Source organism: Convolutriloba macropyga, chromosome 13, assembly GCF_964194025.1.
Source record: "Convolutriloba macropyga chromosome 13, txConMacr16.3, whole genome shotgun sequence".
NCBI lineage: Eukaryota > Metazoa > Xenacoelomorpha > Acoela > Convolutidae > Convolutriloba > Convolutriloba macropyga.
Window position 1 is genome coordinate 7772650 of NC_134480.1, and position 24686 is coordinate 7797335.

Consider the following 24686-nt stretch of genomic DNA (forward strand, 5'->3'; position numbering starts at 1 on the left):
ATCTTGTCTGGTCTTGCACGATAAAAATTCTGCCCTGCGTGAAGTTTAATCGTGTAAAATCTGAAAAGATACTTATCACACCTTATAAGATAAAAATTCGATTTTGCTGAACTGGTATCATACAAGATCTGATAAGTATCTTATCAGATCCTACACGATAAAAGTTCACGTATAGTTTAATTTTTATCGTGTAAGATCTGATAAGGCATGTTTTAATGATTTCAATCTAACCGTATAACGTAGTCAATTTACTATGAAAGTAAAAAATAGTCGGTCAACTAACCAATTTTGAAACAAAAAAGTTTGTTGATTCCATTTTGACGGCAGTTTTATTCAGAGTCTCAACTAGGTACTATGGCTAAACTTAGCAGTCTAAGATAGTTTTGGTCCTTTGAAGAAAATTTTAGAGCCTAGTTGGATAATTGCTGCATCAGAAAAAGCCGCTAACTGCATCAGAAGTCTCAAATGACAATATAAGATAATTTTCTCGTTGTTGCTCTGACACTTAAATGTTGCATGCTGTAGCTTTTTGGCTACTGCTTGAAAGCGACCCCGAATGTCTTCAATATGAAGAACGTGTCATACTTAAAGAATTTTTATCGTATAAGATCTGATAATCTTATCAAAAGATGAGTCATAGCTTTCCAAATGTTTAACTTACAAGATCTTATAAGATTTCTATAAAAATCTTGCACGATAAACTTTTTTTTCAGGCAGAATTTTTATCTTGTAAGATCTTATCAGACCTGATAAAAATTTTATCGTGTAAGACCTGAAAAGTTGTCTGACAAAGTCTTAGTCAGGCGACGCATAATCTTAAGTACTTATAAGTACTCATAAGCATAAGTTCTTATAAGACATTTTTGTAAGAAATTTGTAAGATCTTACACGATAAAAATTGGCAAATGTCTGGGGTAAAGCCGCTACTTGCTACAGTCCGACCAATGGAATTGCAATCCGTTCAATGCATGGGTATAATAGGGTATTGATTTGAATATCTGCAAACGGTTAATAAGGGCGCAGATTTGAATCAGGGTATCAGTATCTAGTTCTGCATGGTATTATTAGGGTATATTTTTTTAGTAGGGATAATCGGCTAAATCTGAACGCCTGCAAAGGTTAATTGAGTGAAGATTTTGAATCAAAATAGTGGGGTACAAAAATGCTTGGGGATATTGGGGTATAATTTTGCAGGCGGATATAATAGTAGGATATAAAATTAAATGGAAAAAGTAGAGTACAATTTTTCCATGGGGATTTTAGTAGTGGTAAAGAAGGGGCTATTCAGCCACCATTTATTTCAGCCACACATCTATTCAGCCAGGTTCTTTTCAAAAAAGTGGTCTTTTCGGGCTTTTTTTAAACAAAAAATCAATAACAGCCTATTTAACCCCAATTTTTGATATTTTTTTTAATGATGCTTTATATATATATATATATATATATATATATATATATATATATATATCTATAATTAAATATGTATGTACATTTATATATCTAATTTTACATTTTTAAACATATATATATATATATATATATATATATATATATACATATATATTTATATATAAATTTATATGAATATTTATATAAATATATATATATATATATATATATATATATATATATATATTTACATATATATATGTATATAAATATATATATATATATATATATATATATATATATATATACTTGAGCATCAATTATCTTGCTTTCAGCGGTTTCATTTAAACTTGGCTTATAGCACAACTCTAACATAAAAATAAAATATTGAGCAAAGATGCTACTGCAACAAAACAAATTATTTACCTAAAACACTACAATCAGCAAAATATTTTTATTCTATAATTTTAAGCAAAACCATCATATCTATAATGAAATAGGGATTATTAGTGATCAGGGAACATTCTTCGAAGATCACTTTTTTATTCATTTATGATCTATTAAAATTAAGAATAAAACAGGAGTACATTTTTATACTTTGAGAAAAATGAACATAACACATCACCATTAAAATTAATTGGTCTACCATTTTCATCTCTAATACTAAATTCAATATATTCTGTTTTATCTTTTGAAACATTTTGATATAAAAAATTTGCTGTAATGGAAACTGTCAAGTAACCAGATGGTTCAATTAGAATGAATGTTTATAATATATCGTTGAGTTATTTTTATCATCTTTATCAACAGATATAATATTACACTGAACAATATTTTTTATTAAGATGCATTGTATCAGCAATCTTTTTGCTGATATTTACCTTTTAAATGGTTTTGTTTTTTGAATACTAGTAATGTTGCTATTGAGTTTTCTATATCAAAGTTAACAAAACCACCAACATCCATTTTACATTTCAGTGTGTTTTTATCAGTTTTTTTTGACATTACCATCAGTCTCTTACTTTCTTCTATTTGCTTTATCAGATAACTCAAAAGAACCTGGCTGTATTATAGTAAGCTTTGATGAAATATTGCCAGTTCCTCCTTATCAACAAAGTTTTGACTTCGCCAATCAATTTTGTCATTGTAAGACTGGGTTAATATATATAAATTGAGTTTTCTCAGCAGTTATATTAAACACTGAATTATAAACCGATAGTCTTATTAAACCTACTTGGTGTATTAAGTATAGGTTCATTAAAATAAAAATTGTCTAATAATCGTGTCACACGAAAGTTAGGTTTATGTTCTTCTTTAGCTTTATTTGAGGCAGCACGTATCTTTTGTAGTTTATATGGGATTAAACTTTCAATCATTTTTATAAATTAAATATTACCTAACTTTTTGTAAACAAAAGAGGCTTGAAAAAATACAAATAACGGCTACAATTTTGATGTACACAAGAATTAAATTTTAAAAATAAACCTAATTATCTAGAAACAGCGAACACAGTTAAAACATATATTATTATCATTCTCAGTATATGTATTAACAGTTAATACATATATTATTATCATTCTCAATAGGAGACCCATCTAACTATACATGACTCACTTTTGAAAATAGAGTTTATTGTATCAGATAATGTGGTATGTATACAAACTAAGCTAATACTGGACTGGTTATTTACAGTCTACTGACATTGTTTAGTTCATTTAAACTTGAAACTAGTAGTGGTAAAACAATTAAATGTATAGAACATTGTCATCCTAATCTATTGATGTATACGATAATAACAATCCCTGATGACGAATAAGAAAGTTGTTTTCTGAGAAATCAAGGTGAAACAGAAAATCAAATTATAGTTGATCATGCTGCTGCTGAAAGTTGAAAATTGTACATGGCAATTAAGATGAGCAATCTATTTGTTTTTTTTTGTACTATTTTGAAGAGCTTATATATGGTTTAGGATCAAACTAATATTAACAAGAAATAATAATGACAGAGCATTAAAAACAATTATGGCTGGTGATAGTGCAGTAGCTAATGCTGACAATATAGAGATCATAGACATAATATGGTGTGTACCAAGTTTTGATCATAGTTATGATGACAGAATAATTGTACATAAACGTTTAAAAAAAAGAATAGTTTTACTCTAGTTATTATGAAGAAAAAAGTTCTTTGAAAATGTACCTAATGCTACTTTTTACTTGATCTTAGTTTGCAGAGTTGTATGAAGAGACCTCAATATATATATTTGTAGGTTTTGAAAACAATAGTCTTAATGAACAAACTCATAATGCAAGAAAAAATGATATATTGAATTTTACTGAACGTTATTGTAAGATTGGTAGTGTGTTGATCCTGAGGATAGAATGAAATTAATTATGGGAATAATAAAGATAAAGACCCTTATAAAGAGATTTTTGGTTATATTAAAGATTATAATGGATTAACAGATAATATATAACTTATGTAAGTCCTAGAACTTTTAAAACTAATTATAGAATATTAATTGTGATACAAGATATTAAAATGATCATATTGGTCCACATCTAACGCAACTTACTTTTCAATTTAGTGTTGCTGTTGCTGATGTTATATTTATGCCAAGATTTGGCGGTAACTAGAAAGGTTGATAGTGTTAATGGTGATGGTAATATAATAGTTGATATAGTTAGTTAGTATATAACTCTAATCCTTCAATTATAATTACTATTTTTTACTAATATCACAAAAATTATTAGTATTGCTATTATTATGAGTATTAGTAATACAATCACTATAACTATTTCTATTGTTACTCAAACATATCAATCTTTTCAATCCAATTAGCCCTTATCTTACCAATATTTTTTTGTTCTTTAGACATATCGATTACAAAAATTAGCAAAATCATAACAATTCATTTCACAATCATTAAAAATTCTTTGTGCATGAGAAGTACTGCATAACTCCTTTGGTCAAACGATATTTACAGATTGCAAATCTACTAACACTTTGTCTATTTAATGAAAACAGATTTCGACTAAGATAAATCATCTTGCAATAACTATGTCTACCTCTACAGAAATATTCATTAATAACTGGTTCTTCAGCTCTTACATAATCAAATATCATCAGTTTCGTTTTGCCTTTCGGTAATTTATCAGGTGACGACAATTCTTTTATATCTCTAATAGATTCAGCATCCGCATCTTTCTTTACGCTTTCAATATCTTCGTATTGGCCACCAGTAGGATAAATGATATATAAAATGTCAAAGCACATTTTTTAATAAATACGTTGTTCATTAGATATCTCCTAGCACATTCACTAGGTTGCAATATTACTCAACTGAAATTTTCTGGTGGATGAATATCTTCAATTCAAGTTTTATTAACTCTATCATTATCATTTACACTATCATTATTAATATCTTTATCATTAACACTATTACTACCATTATTATCTTCAATATCATTATCACTTTAATCATTACCATAACATAAACAATAACACTTTCGATATGATTCAGTACGTTTTTTTTAATTAACCAATCTCGCTAATGCGCTCTTTTTTTAAATCCTCGATCAGAAAGATAGATCGTATATGAACAATAATCACCGCAATTAGATTCATTATATTGTTTTATTCCTTCGTCAGATCCTAGATCGACATATTTTGTCTATGGAGTTGTTTCTACGCCAAAATTTTAACAACATTGTTGTTTCTTTTCATAACTAAAACCCAATGAGTAAAAATCAGCTTGATGCGGATTAACAAAAATATTACAACTATCATCTGTTTTAATTTCTCCTATCTCATCTCTCATTACTATTTGAAGTGGTATCATACTTATATCACTACCTATTCTTGCATTACTAATAATACTCATAGCTTCATTCTTAATCTTATTTTCATCAAGAAACTCTTCAAATGTCAAAAAAGCATTTTTATCACTCTAAGAATTAGTTGGAGTTTTGAAGCGCCTACTATATTAGTAGTTTTTGCAGATACCATTTTTGAATGAGCGCCAAATGAATATGCTCAATTATGTGAAATATTCGGAGATATGAGGACAAGAGCACTATCGAACCAAAAATTGAAAAAGCACCACCACCTATAATCATTTACGGTGGTAAAACATACTTTATATATACATGTAAAATTTATTTTTATTAGAGGTTATCTAGAAGTATATAACATTAATAATGATATTAACCAGGATTTTAATAATGATATTAACACTAACACTGATTTTAACAATGGTATTCACACTGATATTTACAATGATACAAACACTGATATTAACACAAACAGGGATATTAACAAATATTAACACTAACGAAAATACTAACACAAATACTGACACCACTAAAAACACTAGCAATGATATTAACACTAACACCAATACTAACAAAAACAATGGTCTTAACACTAACAATGATTTTAAAACAAAAACTATCAAGGATACTAACACCAATGCTGACAATGATTTTAACAATGATACTGACGTTAATTTTTTTGGTGATCAAATGATGATATTAGTAAAACCTAAAGATTAAAAAGATTGTCGGATTTATACTATATATGATTTTAACAAATTAACTATGGAGAAGATAGAAGACTTTTGAATTTCAGTAAAAACTCTAGATGACATGTTCGAAGAATTTAAAAAAAGAAAAATATCTTACTATATTATTCAGCTGGTAGACATTATGGCATAAAATAGATGTCAATGTGTCATAAAGCACGCCATATAAATAGTTTGTGTAAGGATAGTACTCATACAATGTTTATAACAACAGGTAAATTCCTGCATTTTTGAATGAAAACACAGCTTCCATAGTTTTACCAGTAGATATGAATATAGTATCATTATATCAAAAGCGATAAACACAGACTTCATTCATTTTATTGAAAAAACAGATTTTGTGTATGATTCTTCTATTATTGAATTAGATATAACAGCATATAGTTTAAAAGGTAGTCTATCAAGTGATGAAGTAAGTCATCGGATTGAGTGTTTAAGACTAAGAATGAGATCTGATACAGATAAACGGGTTTTTGATGTTCTATTTTAATAGATATTCAATAATGATATACGAAGTAATGTTCTAACTGAAAGGAGATAAGTAGAGACTTCTTTCATAATGCATTATATATTGCTGGTATTTTTGCCAGTGGAAAAAATTCTTAATTATGTATAATTGGATCCAGATCGAATTGTAAAAACTGCAATCTATATAGCTAGTGCACCAAGTACTATGTTACTTAAAGTTGATTTGATAGCTAACAGAACCCAAAGTGGACATGCTATTCAGCAAAGCTGTGATAACGAGTTGTTAGTTAAAATTATTAGTGATGGTATTATAAAAGGACAAAAAAGGGATAATGCAACCATCTTAAGAGAGGCTGATTCATCAATCTGAAAAGATGATGAGATCAACAAAGCTATATTAAAAGAAAGACATACTAATAAAACGAAAACAGTTTTAAATGCTAATGGTTAGAAAACATTAGATGATTTAATGAATAACAAAAAAATTGTTCGTAAGAAGCTTAATAATTATATAAGAACTAATAGTAGAGATCAAGCTCAGGTAACATGCTCTATAAAAAACAAGAGATAAAATCAACCAACTCTCAATGTTACTGCTACTATATCACTTAAAAATTTACTTGAATCAAAACTTCATGTTGAAAACTTAATGAAGTGCAATGCCTTAATTGTAAGAAAAAGTTTGTGCTTATTAAGAATTTTTAAGTCATTTTAATGCGAAACGTAAAGACAAGGTATCCACTTGTTGTGTTTGAAGTACGAAATCAATGGCGTATGCGTTAAATGTAAACGTCGGAGTCAACTTCAGACATGAGCAACTACGACATGTGAGGGCTGGCATCAATTCCTTGTGAAAGAATTTAACCGTTGAGGAGTGTGATACCGAAATGTCTCCTCTGGAGATAAGCTTGTCAACCAGGGACCAATAGTACTAATTATAAACAGTTTTAAACTCTGTGATAGATTTATCTATGTCTTGTGCATAGCTAATACGTAAGCACAGTTATACTGTCAATTCTCATTTACTTTCAGACTTACCATCAAGCATCTTTGTAATGCGAAACTGCAATGCAGATGCATCAAATGGCCGATGAGTAATCATGTGCGTGGCCAAATTAAACAAAAAAGCTAATTCACACTTCAAAACGTTATATTCTAAAGTGTCTTAGATCACGCGGATCTCATATGTCCATTGGTTACACTTATTTTTTCGAATCACAAGAACCCAATCCAGTCGGATCTGGAGGACAGTGGATTTCAGTTATCTTTTAGGGAGCTATTTGGTGTGGACCTACACAATTGCTCAATCGAAAAATTCTTTTTAATATCTTTGATAATATTAATTTTGTCGTTTATCAACCGGTCTATTAACGTAGATATGCCAGGATATGCTAGTGTTTTACTTAGTGCTGTTGGTTATATCATTTTCAGTTTCATTACTAAATTTACTTACAATTTCATACAAGTTTGTTTATTAAAATGATAGTGCATCTTCAAATTTGCTTGTTCTTTGTTGTGAATTAATTCACTTTTTAATAATATAGCACTTAAGATTTGTGGTTTTATTTTTCTAACAACTTCCCTGGTAGATCTATTATCTTCTTAAAATTCTCTTAGACCAAGAGTAAAGATATCTTCTAACTGTATGTTAGTAACGTTTTTAATAGACATATTATTGTCAAATTATTCTTTAATTGATTTTATTTAGAGATAGTATCACTAGCAACTTGAATAATGTTTTGAATAAATTATTTTTAGGTTCATTAAATTTATCAGACAAAACAATCAAATTTTTTGTGTTTTCAGTTAATTTATCAATTGTTATATCGTTCCTTGAAGACGTGGGTAAAATAATAATACTTGTTGTCACTTCTTCAAGAGTTCCTTTTTGTAACTCATTTATATATTAACTTAATATATGAATTTTAGTGTCAGATGTTTTTAAGTTATTGTGCCAATATTCTTCATTAACAGCATCTTTAATGTTAGTAGGAATAGGTAAGTTCTTAACAATATGTTTATTATTCGTATCAATACTTTCATTGTCTTCTAAAAATAATCGAATTGCTTTAATTGTTGTAAGATTGTTTGCTGGTTTTAACGTTACTTGTTGTAATGATGACCATCATTTTCTATGTATATTACGTTTATCAGCATTTCTCACTAAAAAACATCTTTTTTGTTTATGTTTAATAGTTTAGGTTCTGATTAATAGTAGTACCTTAATATCTATCCTTATCAGGATTGTTTGACGCATCAACCGGTGTCATTTTTGCAGGAGGGTGAATTTATTTTTTTGTTACTGCTTCACTTAATATATTTATACAGTTACCGTTAATATTTAAAAACACTGGTTTATTATTAGTGTGTAAGAGTTCTCTATTAAATCTTTCTATGAATACTGCCTTTAAATCTCTATATGTTGAGTATATATCTATGTTGTGTTCTTTATATACAGATTTAATTTTTTTTCCAAAAAACACGCAAACTTAATCAACTCATAACCACTCTGGTTTTTTATCTAATAATTTGTTTTAAAACAATTAGTGACAGAAAAACCATTTTTATTCATTAGTGTATATTCCAAGCATATTTGGTAAAATGTATCGATGACTGTTAAAAAATATATATAATTATTGTTACTTTTTCATAAAGAGGTATTATCAATTAAATTAGCTGAACTTGTTTAATCTTTCTATAATGATCATCTTCGTTTTCACTACTGGTTGTTAGGTTTCTAATAACTCTTGCTCTTCTACTTCTAGTATATGTTGTTTCATTATTATTATCACTTAGAAAACTTTTAATTACAGTTTAATCACATTTTATAAATTTTTCAGTTACATCTTTATTATTGATAAACACTGTGAAAACTTTTACCTTTAGCAAAAGTAAAGATATGATGTTTTTCTCGTAAACCATTGTTTTTACGACATATATCTACATCATTGAACTATTGAACTTGTTTGAAGATGCATCAACTTGTGTTATCTCTAATTGTTGATTTCTTTGTTTTCTCGCTTCTACTAGAATGTTAATCATCTCGTTACCATCTGTAAACTTGACTCCTTTATCAACAGTTAGCGTTATGGTTAATGGAATTTCTATATTATCCAATGCTTTTTTGTTTGTTTTCGATTATCAGTCCTTAATGTTGATTGTTCGTCAAGCTTTGATTTTGTTCATTCAGAGTTTAAGAGATCAAAGAGTTTTAGAGATCTTTATTATGATCAAATAACTCGGTTTTCTTTTTTCAAGATTGTTCAACTCTATCATGCTGGTTTACCCACCTAATTTAATCGTAAATTAAAAAGGAAACCGATCTTCGAAGAGGGTTCCTTTGTCAACAAAAATCCCTTTTTTATCATAAGTTTGATGGTTTTGCTTAAAATTATAGTAAAAAACTGTTATAATATTATAGTAGTCTAATAGTTTAATATTATAGTAAAATTTTTTTAGTAAATTTTTTTTAGTGATTTAGTAGAATAGTAATTTGTGTTATTTTGTGTCACATCAGCATATTTATATAATATTATATTTAAATGTTAGTGTTGTGGTATTCAGCTAAGTTTAAAAAAAAACTACTGAAAACATTATAAATGATTCTAAAGTACAGCCCCTTTTTAGTAATACTGATAATAGGGTGTTATATCTACTTTATGCAAATGGGTAATAGGCCGGAGATTTGAATCAAGATAGTAGGGTAGAAAAGTGTTTTTGGAAAAAGAGGGTAGAATTTTGCAATGGAGACAATAGGGTATTGATTTCAATAAATGCACTCGGCTAATAGGGTGAATATTTGAACCAGTGTAATAGGATATTGTATTGCATGACAAAAAAATGGTGTCGTTTTTTTTCAACAGAGGTAGTAGGATATAGATTTGAATATTTGCGTTCTGCAGATGGAGTTAGGATTTGAAAAGGTTTAGTGGGCTTTGTTATTGAAAACGTATAATTACTTTCTACTTACTACTTTTTACTTGCTGATTTTCACCTATTAATTACTATGTACTAGATAAGAATTACTACTTACAACTTAATAAATGTTATTTACTATTTTCTACTTATTACTTACTATTCATTGCTTTTGTTCTTACTACTTACTTTTTATTGCATACTACATAATAGAAACTGTTCACGTCACGCTATCCACCAATTACTACTGACTACTTACTAACTAATAAAAAATTATCTATTACGCACTTCTTACTACATACTGTTTAGATTTTACTGCTTACTAACAACTAATTGCAACTTACAACTTTGTACTTATTGTTTACTACTTACTAGATACTACTTGTTACTTACTACTGAATAATGCTTACTACGTAAAACATACTACTAACTAACATGTACTTGCTAATTAATCTTTACTTCTGACAGCTTACTACATAGTACATGCTAATTACTACATACAACATTCGAATTACTACTTGCTAAATACTACTTGCTAATTGCTTTTCACTAAATACTAACTACTACCTACTACTTGCTACTTGCTACAACTTGCTAACTAAAATTTGCTACGTAATACATACTATTTACTGCATGGTACTTAGAACCTACTCGTTACTTCTGGTTACTTGCTTTTGACAATTTACTGTTTACTGCGTACTAAGTACTACAAACTTAGTACCAATTACAGTTTACTGCTTAAAATTTCATTCTTAACACTTACTAAATTTTCTAATCCATCACTCGCAATACTCACTAACTTCTAGTTTATAATTGATACATCAGTAGTAATTACTACATTAGTACTTACTACTTCCTTCTTACTACTGAAGTACATACTACCTCCTCCTGACTACTAAAGTTGATAATACATTCTTTTGGCTACTCATTACTTACACAAGACTTATGGCTATTAATTAATTTACACTTAGTTTTTAGAACTACTACTTACTAAATACTATTCCATTTTCCAAATTTTTGTTTTATATACGTGGTTAAAGAAACGAAGAGAGGGTAGGTGGAATACTTTGTACCCAATTCTTTTCTATTTTACCAAATCGATGCCATCTGCGGTTCTCCTATTTTTTAAATAAAAACAGCAACTGGAAGTGAAGCAAAGTACTTCTTTCAATAGTGAAATCAAATACAAAAACTGTTCAAAATTTACCACAGATGATAGAATATTGTTCATCAGAGTCGTAACAGGTCAACAGTGAAGCATTTTTTTGTTAACAAATTAACCAAATCTCTTACAACAAATAAAAGTTTGAAAGGTAGAAAATTTAAGTCATATAGAGTTTCAATGACTCCTCATTAATTAATTTTATAACACTTTATCTCCTGAGGGGGAAATGCGTAGTAAAACAATTTAATTAAAACGTAGGTGGTGAAAAATAACTCATTGTACAGTTGAGTTTCAGTTTTCATAACGTTCAAATTTTAGACAAACCGGGTTCAATATGGAGAGTACAAATAGTATTGCATCCAATAATTTATGTCTTCTAATGTACAAAGGTTCTAGATTTTTGTTGATAGTGGAATTTGGTTTTAGTGGAAAGTAGAAAGAAACTTACTTAGTAAAAACTTTTTACTATTTTCTACTTATTACATACTATTAATTTCTTTTTCTTTTCTTAGTACTTACTATTTAATGCGTACTACGTACTACAAACTGTTTACAACACACAATCTACCAAGTACTACTTACTACTTACTAACTATTAACAAAAAACCTACCATGCAGTACTTTCTACATGTTATTTAATACTTACTTCTTACTATAAACTGATTGCTACTTACTAATTTGTTTTTACTTTTTACTACGTACTAGATACTACTTGCTACATAATATAGAATAATACTTACTACATACAACATACTACTTACTAACCTCTACTTGCTAATTAATATTTACTTCTGACTGCTTACTACATACCATCTGCCAATTACAACATACTACATACTAACTACTACTTGCAAAATACTACTTGGTAATTGCTCTTTACGATATACTAAGTTCTTCCTACTAATTTCTACATACAACATTTCAAATAAAACTTTCCACACAAAACATACTATTTACTACAAGGTACTTAGTACCTACTAATTATTTCTTGCTGCTTGCTTTCTGCTTTTTACTGGTTACTGCATACTAAGAACTACACATTACTTACTAAAGACAACTTAGTGCTTACAACTTAGTACCGACTACCTAATAAATTACTTACTCTACAAAAACAAAATTGCCGAATTATAAAACAATTTGGTGCCTGATTTTCAATGCTGAAGTACAATTAACTATTCTTTACTCATATGCACTCTTTGAAACCAAAGTTACTTAAAAAAGTTTGTTTTTTCTACTTTCCACTAAAACCAAGTTTCATTATCAAAAAAATTTGGAATAGGTCTACAGTAGAAGATATAAATTATTCAATGCAATACTATTTGTACTCTCCATATTGAACCAGGTTTGTCAAAGATTTGTAAATTAAGAAAACTAAAATTCATCTGAACAATGAGTTATTTTTCACCATTGACAACGTTTTGACTAAAATTTTGTACGACACCTTTTTCACCCGAGGAGATATTGTGGTATACATTTGATCCCTAAGGAGTCATAGAGACTCTATGAGACCAGAATTTGCTACCTTTCAAACTATTTTTTATTGTGCGAGATTAGTAGATAAAAATGCGATGCTGTTCACATGTGAAGACTCTAATGAACCTTATTGTATCATGAATGGTCAACTTTTGAACAAATTTTTGTATAAACTCACTACTGTTAGTTTTAAATAATATGTTTACTAAAAGTAGTCAATAGTAAGTATTGTGAACTTTAGTAGTAAATAAGAAATATTAAGTACTAAAAAATATGTAGTTAGTATTATGCAGAATTTGTTAATTATTGCACGGGAAGGATGAGGTAATTTATTAGGTAGTAGGAACTAAGTCGTTATCAGTAATTTGTATTTAGTAAGTGGTGCGTAGTAATAAGTATGGAGTAACCAGTAAATAGTATAGAGCAAGTAGCAGGAAGTAACTAGTAGGTACTAAGTAGTATGTAGTGATTAGTATGTAGTACGTACAAATTTTTTGTTAGTTTGTTGTTATTAGCAAGTAGTAGGTAGTAATTATTAAGCAGTAAAAGGCAAATAGCTAGTAGTATGTACTATGTAGTAATTGGGAGGTAGTGTTTAATTAGCAATCTGAAGTGAAAAGCGATTAGCGAGTAGAGGTTAGTAAGTAGCATGTAGTGAGTGGTAGGTGATATGTAGTAATAGTTAGTTATCGATTAGCAAGATATCGAGTAGCAATCATTAAATTTCATGCATGATGAATTAAGTAATATCTATTAGGTACTAAGTAGTACGTAGCTAGCAATTTGTTGAATGTAATAAGCAGTATGTGGTAAGTTAATTGTAGTAAGTGTAGCAAGTAGAGATTAGTAAGTAGTATGTTTTATGTGGTAAGCAATAATATGTAGTAAATAAAAAGTAGTATCTAGTATATTGTAAATAGTACAAAGTAGTAAGTAGCAATTAGTTATTAGTAGGTAGTAAGCACTAAATTATACGTAAGTAGTGCGTAGTAAGTAGTAGTAACTAAGATGAATTAAGTACTAGGTAATAAGTAGTAAACAGTAAGTAGTAATGACTGAGTTGTAAGTAGTAAGTTTTTTGTTGTAAGTCTGAGGTAGTTAAGTACCAAGCAGTAAATGGTTAGTAGAAAAGGAAGTTTAAAGTAGCAATTATCTATTAGTAAACATTAAGTACTGAGTAGTATGCAGTCAGTAGTACGTGGTAAGTGAAAAGAAAAGTGGTAAGTATTAAACAGTAAGTTTAATGTTGTAGTAACTGGTATGAAGTATATAGAAAGTAGTACGTATTGACTAGTAAGTATTAATTTGTTGTTAGTAAGTATTATGTAGCAAGTAGCGACTGGTATGTGGAAAGTAGTAAACAGTAACTAGTAAGTAGAAAGTAGTAAGTAGCAATTAGTTAATAGAAAATAGCAAGCTGATTGTAGTTATTAGTACGTAGTAAGTAGTATGTAGTGAGTACTAAGCACTAAATTTTAAAAAGTAAGTACCGAGTAGTATGTAGACTACTACTAATTAGTAAAGAGTAAGTAGTAAGTGCTGAGTACTAGTTAATAAGTAATATGTAGTAAGAACTATATAGTAAATGGCAAGTAGTAACTAGTCAGGAGTAGAAAATATGTTGTAAGAAGTAATTAGGAAGCAGTGCATAGTTCCAAAATTGTACTCTGATATCCCAATGATAAACTGTACTCAATTAATTTGATTCGAAAACTTCACCCTATTACTTGTTTGCAGATATTCAAATCTATACCCTATTATCCCCATGTATTTTTCTGCTCTGCTATCTTCATTCAAGTCTTCAACCTGTTACCCGATTGAATACATTAGAATCTTTACCCTATTATACCCATAGCAAAATTGTTCCCTTATATCCCCATGCAATATTATACCCTACTATTTTGATTAAAAATCTTCACTCTATTACCGTTTGCAGACACCCAATTATCCCTATGGGGAATCTATAACCTTTTATCCCCGTGCAGTATTTTTCTGTTTGTTCCTCCCCAACTTAATGGGCGCATATTAATTGCAACCCCCAGACGCACGTGCCATATTTTTACTTAAGGTTTTACTATGTAATAACACGTGCTCTGTAACTGGGGGAACATAACGTGCTGGGGCGGACACAAACGGAAAAGATCCCCATGCAAAACAAAATCCTGCTATCTTGATTTAAAGCTTTGCCCTATTAACTGTTTGCAGATATTAAAATCTATACGCTATTATCTCCATGCAATGAACGGATCGTAATTCCAATGGCCAAACTGTAGCAAGTAGCGGCTCTACAGGTATACCACAATACCCTATTATCCACATGCAATTCCATTCCATATTATCATTATGGCAGGATAACCCCCTTTTCCAATACAGCCATATATTTTTTACTTATAGGACAACAAGGTCAACATTTACTGGCAAAACTCAGTATTTTCCCAGACATTTAAAAAAAAGACAACGTTAAGGTCCAGATGAATTTTATTCTATCATCGACTAGCATTTATTAATTCGGTTTCGCTTCATTGGAAGAGTAATCCACCCTCCCACTGATGAGATTAGGCTCTAAGCTGATTCACAACAAAAAAAGAATAAGAGGGAAACTTAAATTAAAAAATATATTTTCATGATCATGCATAGTGTTAAAGTCATATAGTCACTCCCATTTAAAAGCATGGTATGATTTCAAGGCCTCTTAAGATTTAATGAACTCTGTTGGTCATGAGGTCAAAACGCAATACAAGTACAGCCAAAAGAAAAAAAAATTACGAATGCACACTCTGTCAATGCAGTAAAATAATGAGCTTCGAAAAGGCAATGTTAACAAAAACTGATTGTCGGCAAAAGGTCACAAGATTTAATTTTCATTTAGAGAAAACAGAAAGACATTAAATAAACAAAAAGTATGCGCAAAACTTCAAAACACCCATATTTTTAACGTATGGCTGTTATCGTAATAATTGTGCGATTCAAAAATTGGCATATCAGTGCAGACTCAACCTGTTTATCAAACTCGATAGCATTTGCCTTTCACTCGAGAGGAATACGGGAATTATTACTTATTTTGTGGAATGCAAATGATATCTCTAAGATCTCAACATTTTCGCGAGAACCAATTTTTCACGGTTCACTTCAAAACAAAAGTGCAAAACAGATGTCAACTAAAAGAGAAATTTTTCAGGCACTGCAACAATTACTCCAGGACAACTTAATTACCAACCTAATTTGGAATATCACTGGCATCAAATGTAGAAAATAATGAGAACAATTTTTTTTAAAAAACACACAAAATAATTTTAAAAATCTCTGGGTTGTAGAGGACAAATAAAAGAACAATGGTAGCTTCATTTTGCTTAAAGACCACCAAATTTACAACGTTGATCCAAAGTTAACACAAAAGAGAACGAAAATTGAAAATACACCGTAAAAAGATCAAATGAAAAAGGCAGTAGGTTTTGTTTAATTAAATTAGAGAAAAAGATCTTTAATTGCAGTTTCTTTTTGCTTTGTAAGATAATAAAAACCCAAAGAGCCTTCCAGTTAGTCTTTAAAGATGGTGTGAGCAGGTTTTAGAGCAGTTTTCTTCAAAACTACTGGTCTTTTTAGCCAAAACAAATTATTTTAGTAAGCGGAAAACTTTAATGGAGAGTCAGTTGTATGAATTCTGTTCAGTCAATATTGGACGATCAATATATCTATAGGTAAATAGCTGGCTGTAATAAGGTAGAAACTAAAGTTACAAGATATATTCGAATTTTGCACTCCTTCGAGAGATTTTCACCTATTAAATAATTTTTCGATTATTTTTCCTCGTTTTTTTGTTAAAATGGGCTAAAAATATATTTTCAAAAAAACTGCTCAAAAAAACTCAAAGGATCAGAAACTATACGGAGGTCCCCAGGACGCTCTATCTTTAGGCAACAGCATTTTGAAACCTTAAATTAGACGGTTGTTCTGCAATTTAAAACAATTTAATATAATTTTGTTCTACTTCTAGCGCTATATTAGGTCTGTTTTAGATTTTTTAGTTTATTAGTTTTTTTTAGCTTAAATAGTTTCTATAAAAGAGTGAAGTCATTAGTTGTCTCATTTTCGTTCTCTTTTGACGGCATTCAAGGTTAAAATACAAGATTTGACCAATGTCGCGCTGGAATGGCATAGAATTAACCGAGAAAGTTAACTTACAACAAAACTTTCGAAATGAGGCAGTTAAAATTTTTCTCTTTGAGATTCTTCTCTTAGAGATTTTTCGACATGAGGCAGTTTTTTCCATCTGTTTTCTTCAAAAAGATGGGGTTGGCAACCAAGAAAGAAAGATATGTTGCAATGGTGCCTAGAGGCTGTTATTTTGAACCAAACAGTCGGCAGCTAAATATTTAATGATTGTGAACTTATGTTCAAGTTAAAATTTGTGAAATTTGATGATTTGAGAGATTTTTTGTTTTTGTTAGCTTTATGATCTGTCTAATTCTTTACTGATTCCTTCAATTACATAATCGAGGCTTTTCATTTTTTTTAAGTTTTAAATTACTAAATATATAATACAATTTTGAGTTTTTCATCCACCTTATCTTTATGAATTTTGTTTTGCAGAAACTTTCCTTTCTGTTGTCTGTTCATGCATGTTGCCCTATCAACCTTTTTGCCAAGTTTTGCTAGCCTTATAAAAATTAACCAAAAATTAATTGCTTCTATGCAAAAATACGATCAATAATTGCTTCATTGTTGTTTTCAAGAGACCATAGTTTTTGCGATGAATTGAGTGCTGTCTATTTAAAAGTCTGTTTCCAAAGTTCCCTCCTTTTGAACGCCACAGAAAAATGGTTATGGGTATTAATCTAAGGGGCGCTGGAGTAGTAATTTATCTCTTAAGAGTTTACTGATAAGCGTTTTCTTTTACAAGCATCTTTTGATGTTACCTAGAAAATAGTTTTTTTTTCGAAATTTTTTCAACATGCAGTAATTTATTTCGTTCTATCTGTTTTCTTTTTCGAGTAGATTGAGCAGATGGAGAGGGCTACCAAAAACGAAACAAATGATGCCTAGATGCGATTTGAACCTAGATCCTTTGAATTGAACAATGAACAGCTATAGATTTAATGACTTTGAGATTTTAAATTAAAAATTTGTAATATTTGATGTTTGCGTGTATTTTTCGATGTTTGTTAGTTTTATATTCTATCTGAGTCATTACTGATTCCTGTGAAATTTAATTGAGAAGTTCTCCAAGCTTTCAAATTATCAAATAGATATTCCATTTTGATGTTTTTGTCCATCAAGTTTTTGTGTTCTTTATATTTTTTTCAGTAACTTTACTTTTCACTTGCCTGTTCACATAATTCTTTTAATTTAGACAAAAAAAATTGACTGATAATTTTTTAGCCCTTATTCTTCTATAAGTTTAACATAAATAGTTAACTTGGACTCTAACGCTGCAAACTAAGAGAATCCGAATTTACTTAGCGTTAAAAAAGCAACTAAATAGATTCGCAAAAATAAGAACGAAACAATGACCGCGGATTGAGACCAGTAAAGTGTGCTACAATCAGTCAAAGTGTTCTGAATTTTTTTTTCGCAAAATCAAGTTCAAGTTCATGATACAGATAAACAGCATGATTAAAGTCATTTACTTTATGATAAAATATTTAGCTGCTTGCAATAATTTGCCCCTGAAATGTGAAAGTAAACTGAAAAAAAAATTTAAACAAATAAAGTTTTCACGGCCAATAATTATAGATGCACAAATAGAGAATACATGTCAAACTTACAAAAACTGAAAAAAAAATATTAAGGGAAAAAATATTTGCGCGCTACTATCGAGCTCGTCAATTGCAGGCCATAGGTCGCTAAATTTTCAGGAGAAAATCATAGCTGTGCATCAGCTGAAAATCTTTTCATCCCCGATACGATCCACAATGGACGAAATTCCGTTCTTTTATACCTTTGCTCCATCTTAATTAAATTCTTGAGATAATTAAACAATTTTGATGAAGTAATTAATTAATTTTGGGTGGGAACTCAAGAACCTACATGTGCTTTTGCGAATTAACGACGTCGTATAAGTGGCTACAGTGAGAACATGCAATCTACTTCAAATCCTTGCATATAATATAAATGATTATTTTTATTGGCTAATTGATCATCCCGTTTCTTTATAGTTGGCTTTAACCATAGTTGATTGGTCGACTTATGAGAAGACCATGGTTGGCCAATAGTGTGTATGAATAGGTCGTGGTTGACCGATGATGGGCGTGAACATACTTTTTGTTGCCAATATTGACCAGGTTCCACCATGGGTTGACCAGCGCATTGTTCAAGGTTGACGTTGAGCTGGCGATGTGGGTCCATTTAACCATGAGTTGACTGATAATTGCCTGAAATGACAGTGCATTAAAAAAAATTAAGATCCAAATCGTGAAACCATATTTTGGTGAAAAACACCCTTGCCTGTGTAACCGTGTTAAGAAAGACCGGCGAAAACGATGTAAGAAGCGTCGGTTTTTGACGGTTTCTATCGGTTTTGTCGGAATCATCAGGTTTGCTGGTAAGAAGCGTCGGCTTTTGGCGATTTTGTCGAAATCGTCAGTATTGCTGTAAAGCCCAGGTTAAGGCATGCGTTAATGTTCAGACCCACCCAGATTATAATCAGCCATGAACAGAACCATCCAGACGATAATCAGCCATGATCAGACTTTACCTCGTTTTTCATGCCTGCTTTTTTACCTCGTTTTGGATCTTGCAATGACCACACCCATCCAGACGATAATCAACCATTATCAGATTTTAGCTCACTATTTGTAAGTGCTCGTTTGCACCTCGTTTTTGAAAACATAAAGTCTTTTTTTTGTGCTGAAACAAATGATTTAATCAGCCACGAGGAGGATTGAAAAACATATCATACTGGAAAATCCTAAAATCGGTTTTTCAGCTTCACTTGAGATACTTCCGACACTATATCAGCTAATTTATCTCAAAAATCGGCGCTTGGTACGTTTAAAACCGACAGAAACCGAAGCTTCGTACGTTTGAAACTGACGAAAACCGACGTTTCGTTTTTTTAAAGCCGACGAAAACTGACGCTTTGTACGTTTAGAACCGACGAAAACCGACGCCTTGTACGTTTAGAACCGACGAAAACCGACAGTGCTTACATTTTGAAACCGACGAAAACAGACGTTTCTTACGTTTTGAAGCCGACGAAAACCGACGCTTGGTACGTTTAAAACCGACAAAAACCGACGCTTTGTACGTTTAGAACCGATGAAAACCGACGCTTCTTGTGTTTTGAAACCGACGAAAACCGACGCTTCTTGCGTTTTGAAACCGACGAAAACCGACGCTTCTTACGTTGAAATACCGACGAAAACCGATCCAAACTACGAAAAAAAACGTAAGGGCGTTAATCGGTTTTGCCGAAGTAAAAGCGACAAAAACCGACGATTTCTTGTGTTTAAATCCGACGAAATTCTCAACACGGGTAGTTTAGGATACCAAAAACTTAACAAACCACTCCTCCGCTAGGGGATGTTTTTCATACCCTCCTAAAATGCTGAAACAATCATAATTAAAACAAAACGCGTATTAATCTTGTCGCGAATCACGAAATTCAACAAAAACATTTTTTTTGACATTAAAATACAGTTCACTTGAAACGTATGTAAAGATTTTTGGAAATTGCGCAAACGATGTATTGGATTTTTGTTCGTCTCACATACGCAATTCTGATTTCGCTTCCAGTGACACTTTTGATCTCCAAATTTAATTTTTTTGTCTCCATATAGCACGTTTCTACTGAAACAGGAGAATCAATTGGCCTGCGCTAAAATCTGGTTTAATTTTATTTATTAATTGCTCTCAAACGAAGTTTGTAGCAATCATATTAGTCCTGTCGGTCTTTTTTGTATGCGATTTTTCGCTTGACCGATTTTTCGTCTGACGCTTTTGTCTTTTCGTCCTCAAAAACGAGATAAACAGGTAGCGCCCAGCCGGAATTAAGTGCTCCTAGAGCCTTTCAGCTTGGTTTCAGCTCAAACTGATTTGGAGACTTATACTTATACTTATGGTGTGAAGGGCGGTTCTTAGAGGTTGAGACCCCTCCCCCCTTTGACCCTCACCCCCACTATCGCCTCCACCCCCCCTCACCGAGTTGTCCCCCCCAACCCAGTGTTGCCCCCCCATCAGCCCCCGGTGCACCCCCCCCCCCCCGGTGGCTAGCTACTGACGAAGCCAACCGCTCGCCGGTCGTTTGAGAGCAATTCGCCCGACGTTAGTCGGTTATGTTTTTTTTACCTTTGAGGGGGATTTTGTTATGTATCTTTGCAGGGCGAAATAACAATCAATTTGACTTCAACTGGAGGTTATCAGTCTGTGTTTCTGAGCAATGACGGACATTTTTTCGCAACGAAAGAACTTCACTGTGATACAAGTCTGATGACTGATCTGGTTCCCCTTACAGGTAAGTAAAAAATTATCTCTTAAGTCAGCCGTGGACAAATTTTTCCCATTTCTTAGTGGTATGATGGTGTCTAATTAGTGACTTCGTTGAATATGCTTCGTAAGATTTACTTATTTCCGAATAAATGGTTTTCTGTTTCCATTAAATTGAAGTACTTCAAGTTTTATGTTTTTAAGTGTTCTTGGTCAAGAGATTTTTTCTGTCCTAGTTTATGACGCAAACCGAATTTGGGTGCCCACTTTGTTTAACGAACATCAAGAGCAAACAAAGTATTTATGGTGCAGCCAAAGTCTGTTCCAAAAGTAGTGTATAGATGGACCGACCATACAGGAGTGTGGGTTGTAGGCCCTATGTATGAAGATACAGTATAGGCACTTGTAAGAGAGTGGGTCTCCCCTATGTAATAAGATAGGGTATAGGTTTCGCATGTAATAATATAGCCGACAACCGATTAAAGGTATTAAGACAAGTTACAGATAACTGCAAGAACTAAGATCTGTTATAGTCGAAAACATGGTTAAATATTAGCTACAACAGAGTACATGTATTAAGATTATTTATAGCCAAAATTTTCAAAAAAAATAAAAAAAACTTTAAAAGACACAGTATAAAAAAGGTGCTATTGAATCGGACCATCACTAATATTCTCTAATGTTCGGTCATGCAGTCCCTATTACTGATTTGTACTTATCCCATTTGGCATCATAGCAACAATAAGTATTGTGAGAATGACAAATCTTTTCGAAACATCTGAATTCTTCCTTGAAAAAACTAGTTTCGCGCTTTTCCTGCTCCTTACGGTTATCGCAACAAGTTCTAGTGAAGAAATTTTTCACAGTATTAGCTCTGATAGAATGATCAGAATTCATTTCCCTGAGAGCGTCCCTCTCTGCTTTTCTAGGTGAACGAAGGCACTTGCTCAAATCCTCGAGTACAGGAGCTAAGAACGGAGCGCCAGTGTCCATTTCTAAGTCTCACAGAGTGTCCATATTGCGGAACATATCAAAAATTGGCAATAACGCTCCAAAATGCGTAATTTAGCCTAATGAAGTAGAAAAAAGCCGACTATATTTTCTCACGGTGCTCATGTTCTAATTTTACCAAATCAACTTTGTATAGTTCTTTCGATACCTTGTTCATTCTCCTAAGCAACTTCCTGTTGATAGCTTTTTGAGCCTTTCCATTGTTCAGGTACTTCTTTTCTCTATGTCAGCTTCTGTCCATGATTTGATAAACGCAGGAGCTGTTCCCTAACAATTTAGTTATCACTGCTACAATGCTTCTTTCCAAAATTTTATCTCCGACTCTTCTGGCATCAACAACTTAATGGAAAAACCTTTGAATATTTTTTTGTTTGTCTACGGAACGAAGCGATAAACTTTTGTACCTTTTTGTCCAAGAGTAAAGTAAAAAATGAGGAAAGGTTTTATGACTGTCCCATTCTTCAACCTGACTCATGAAGTCTATATGCGTTGCGTATGTTTGGGAGAACTGTTAGCCTAGTCCCTTGTATAGTCACCGATTTATGCTAGACCACCAAAAAAGTTTTTAAAGATTAGTGGAACTTGCACTGCAACCCAACTGGATTTTCATTATCGCACGGAACATATCCAAACTATTTCTCATCTCTTATATTGTCAAGAAATGATTTATTTTATCAGTATCTCAAAAGCAAAAAAATTTCTCAAAAAATTTTCGACGAGTTTGTCCGCATTGACATTTTCCAGCTAATTACATTCCCCAAACTCCCCAACGCTGTATCCCTCAAATACTGCAAATTATATGCTTTTAAAGCTCGAAATTTTTTCTGTCCTATTTTTTGACGCAAACTGATTTTAAGTGAACACCTTGTTTAACGAACAACAAGAGCAAATCAAATATTAATGGTCAGGCCAAATTCTGCTCCATAGGTAGAATATAAGTTAACAGACCAGCAAGGACTGGTGAGTTGGAGGCCCAATGTTTTTAGATAGGGTATACGTTTCACATGTATTAATATAGCTCATAGCTGAATGCAGATATTAATAGAGGTTATTGTTTACTGCATGTATTAAAATCAGTTATTTTCGACCTGGTTAAATACTAGTTATAACAAATACATGTGTTGATATTAGTTATTGTCTAGTACACAAAATTCGTTAAAGTTAGGTAAAACTACCGCGATGTATTAAAATTAGGTGTAGCTGCTGCATTTCACTAAGATTAAGTATAGCCGCAGCAATGTATTAGAGTTAACAGCAGCTGCCGCAAGCTTTTAAGGTAATGAAAAAAGTTGATAATGGTTAAAGAAGCCCAAATTTTTTATCTTAAGTTTTCAAAAATATTTAATTAAGGACAGAGTATAAATTAATTGCAATCTTAGTTAATTTAAAGGCGTTCACAAAATGAAAATGTAAGTTAGTTTCTTAAAAACTCAGATGTAAGATTTTAATCACATAACACTGGTCCTTTAGTGTAGAAATCGAAATTAATTTCTTTGTTGGAACATTTGTAGGAATGAAATAATTAATTACTGAAGTTCGCTACCTGTTGATGCTGAAACGATATGTTATTCCATTTCTCTCTGATATTTTTAGACTGGACTATCCCTTTTCTCTTCTAATGTTCTTTTATCCGGTCCTCTTAATACTGAGTTTGTACTTATCCGAATTCGCATCATGGCAATCATAGAATTTGCTGCAAAGAAAAATCATTTCGGTACATCTAACTTCTTCCTTGAACCCATTTGTTTCACGCCTATCGTACTCCTTATGGTTATCGCAACAAGTTTTAATGAAGAAGTTTTGCACAACATTACCTTTTATAGAATCATCAGAATTCGTTTTCCTGAGAGCTTCCCTCTCTACTTTTCTAGGTGGACAATTGCAATTGTTTAGTTCTTCGAGTACAGGAGCTAAGTACAGAGCCCCAATGTTAATTTCTAACTCCCAGAAAGTGTCCGTATTGAAATTTATATGAAAAACTGTAAAAAGCATAAACTTTTGTATTTTTGCTTGTTGAAGTGAACAAACGCTGACTGCGATTGGTTCGCAGTGATCAATTTGTGTTGTTACCAGTCCACGTTTGTTAGGTTCCCTCGACACATTGTTCAAACTCTTAAATATCTTCCTGTTGATAGCTCTCTGAGCTATTCCATTGATCATTAACATTGTCTCTGTATGTCAGATTCTGTCAATGACTTGACAAACATAGAAGCTGTTTCATAACAGTTTCATTGTCTCTGTAACAACGCTTCTTTCAGGAAT

At 31.4% G+C, this 24686-nt stretch overlaps 1 protein-coding gene across 20 annotated transcripts in view; it reads left to right on the plus strand.

Annotated features, from left to right (window-relative positions):
• Window positions 1-9416: 9416 nt before the first annotated feature.
• LOC142351592 (uncharacterized) overlaps window positions 9417-24686 on the plus strand; it is a 58662-nt gene continuing 43392 nt past the window's right edge. Inside the window, exons 1-4 of one of the 20 annotated variants that reach the window (XM_075403722.1) lie at window positions 10443-11404; window positions 14628-14968; window positions 15131-15280; window positions 21309-21441. In XM_075403722.1, coding sequence (XP_075259837.1) covers window positions 21417-21441 — 25 coding nt within the window. In that variant the 5' untranslated portion in view covers window positions 10443-11404; window positions 14628-14968; window positions 15131-15280; window positions 21309-21416. Of the gene's footprint in view, window positions 9516-9543; window positions 9563-10442; window positions 11405-11968; window positions 12480-12777; window positions 12859-13614; window positions 13630-14620; window positions 15281-21308; window positions 21442-24686 lie in introns of those variants that run through there. The other 19 variants (XM_075403723.1, XM_075403724.1, XM_075403719.1 and 16 more) reach the window with 19 other exon arrangements.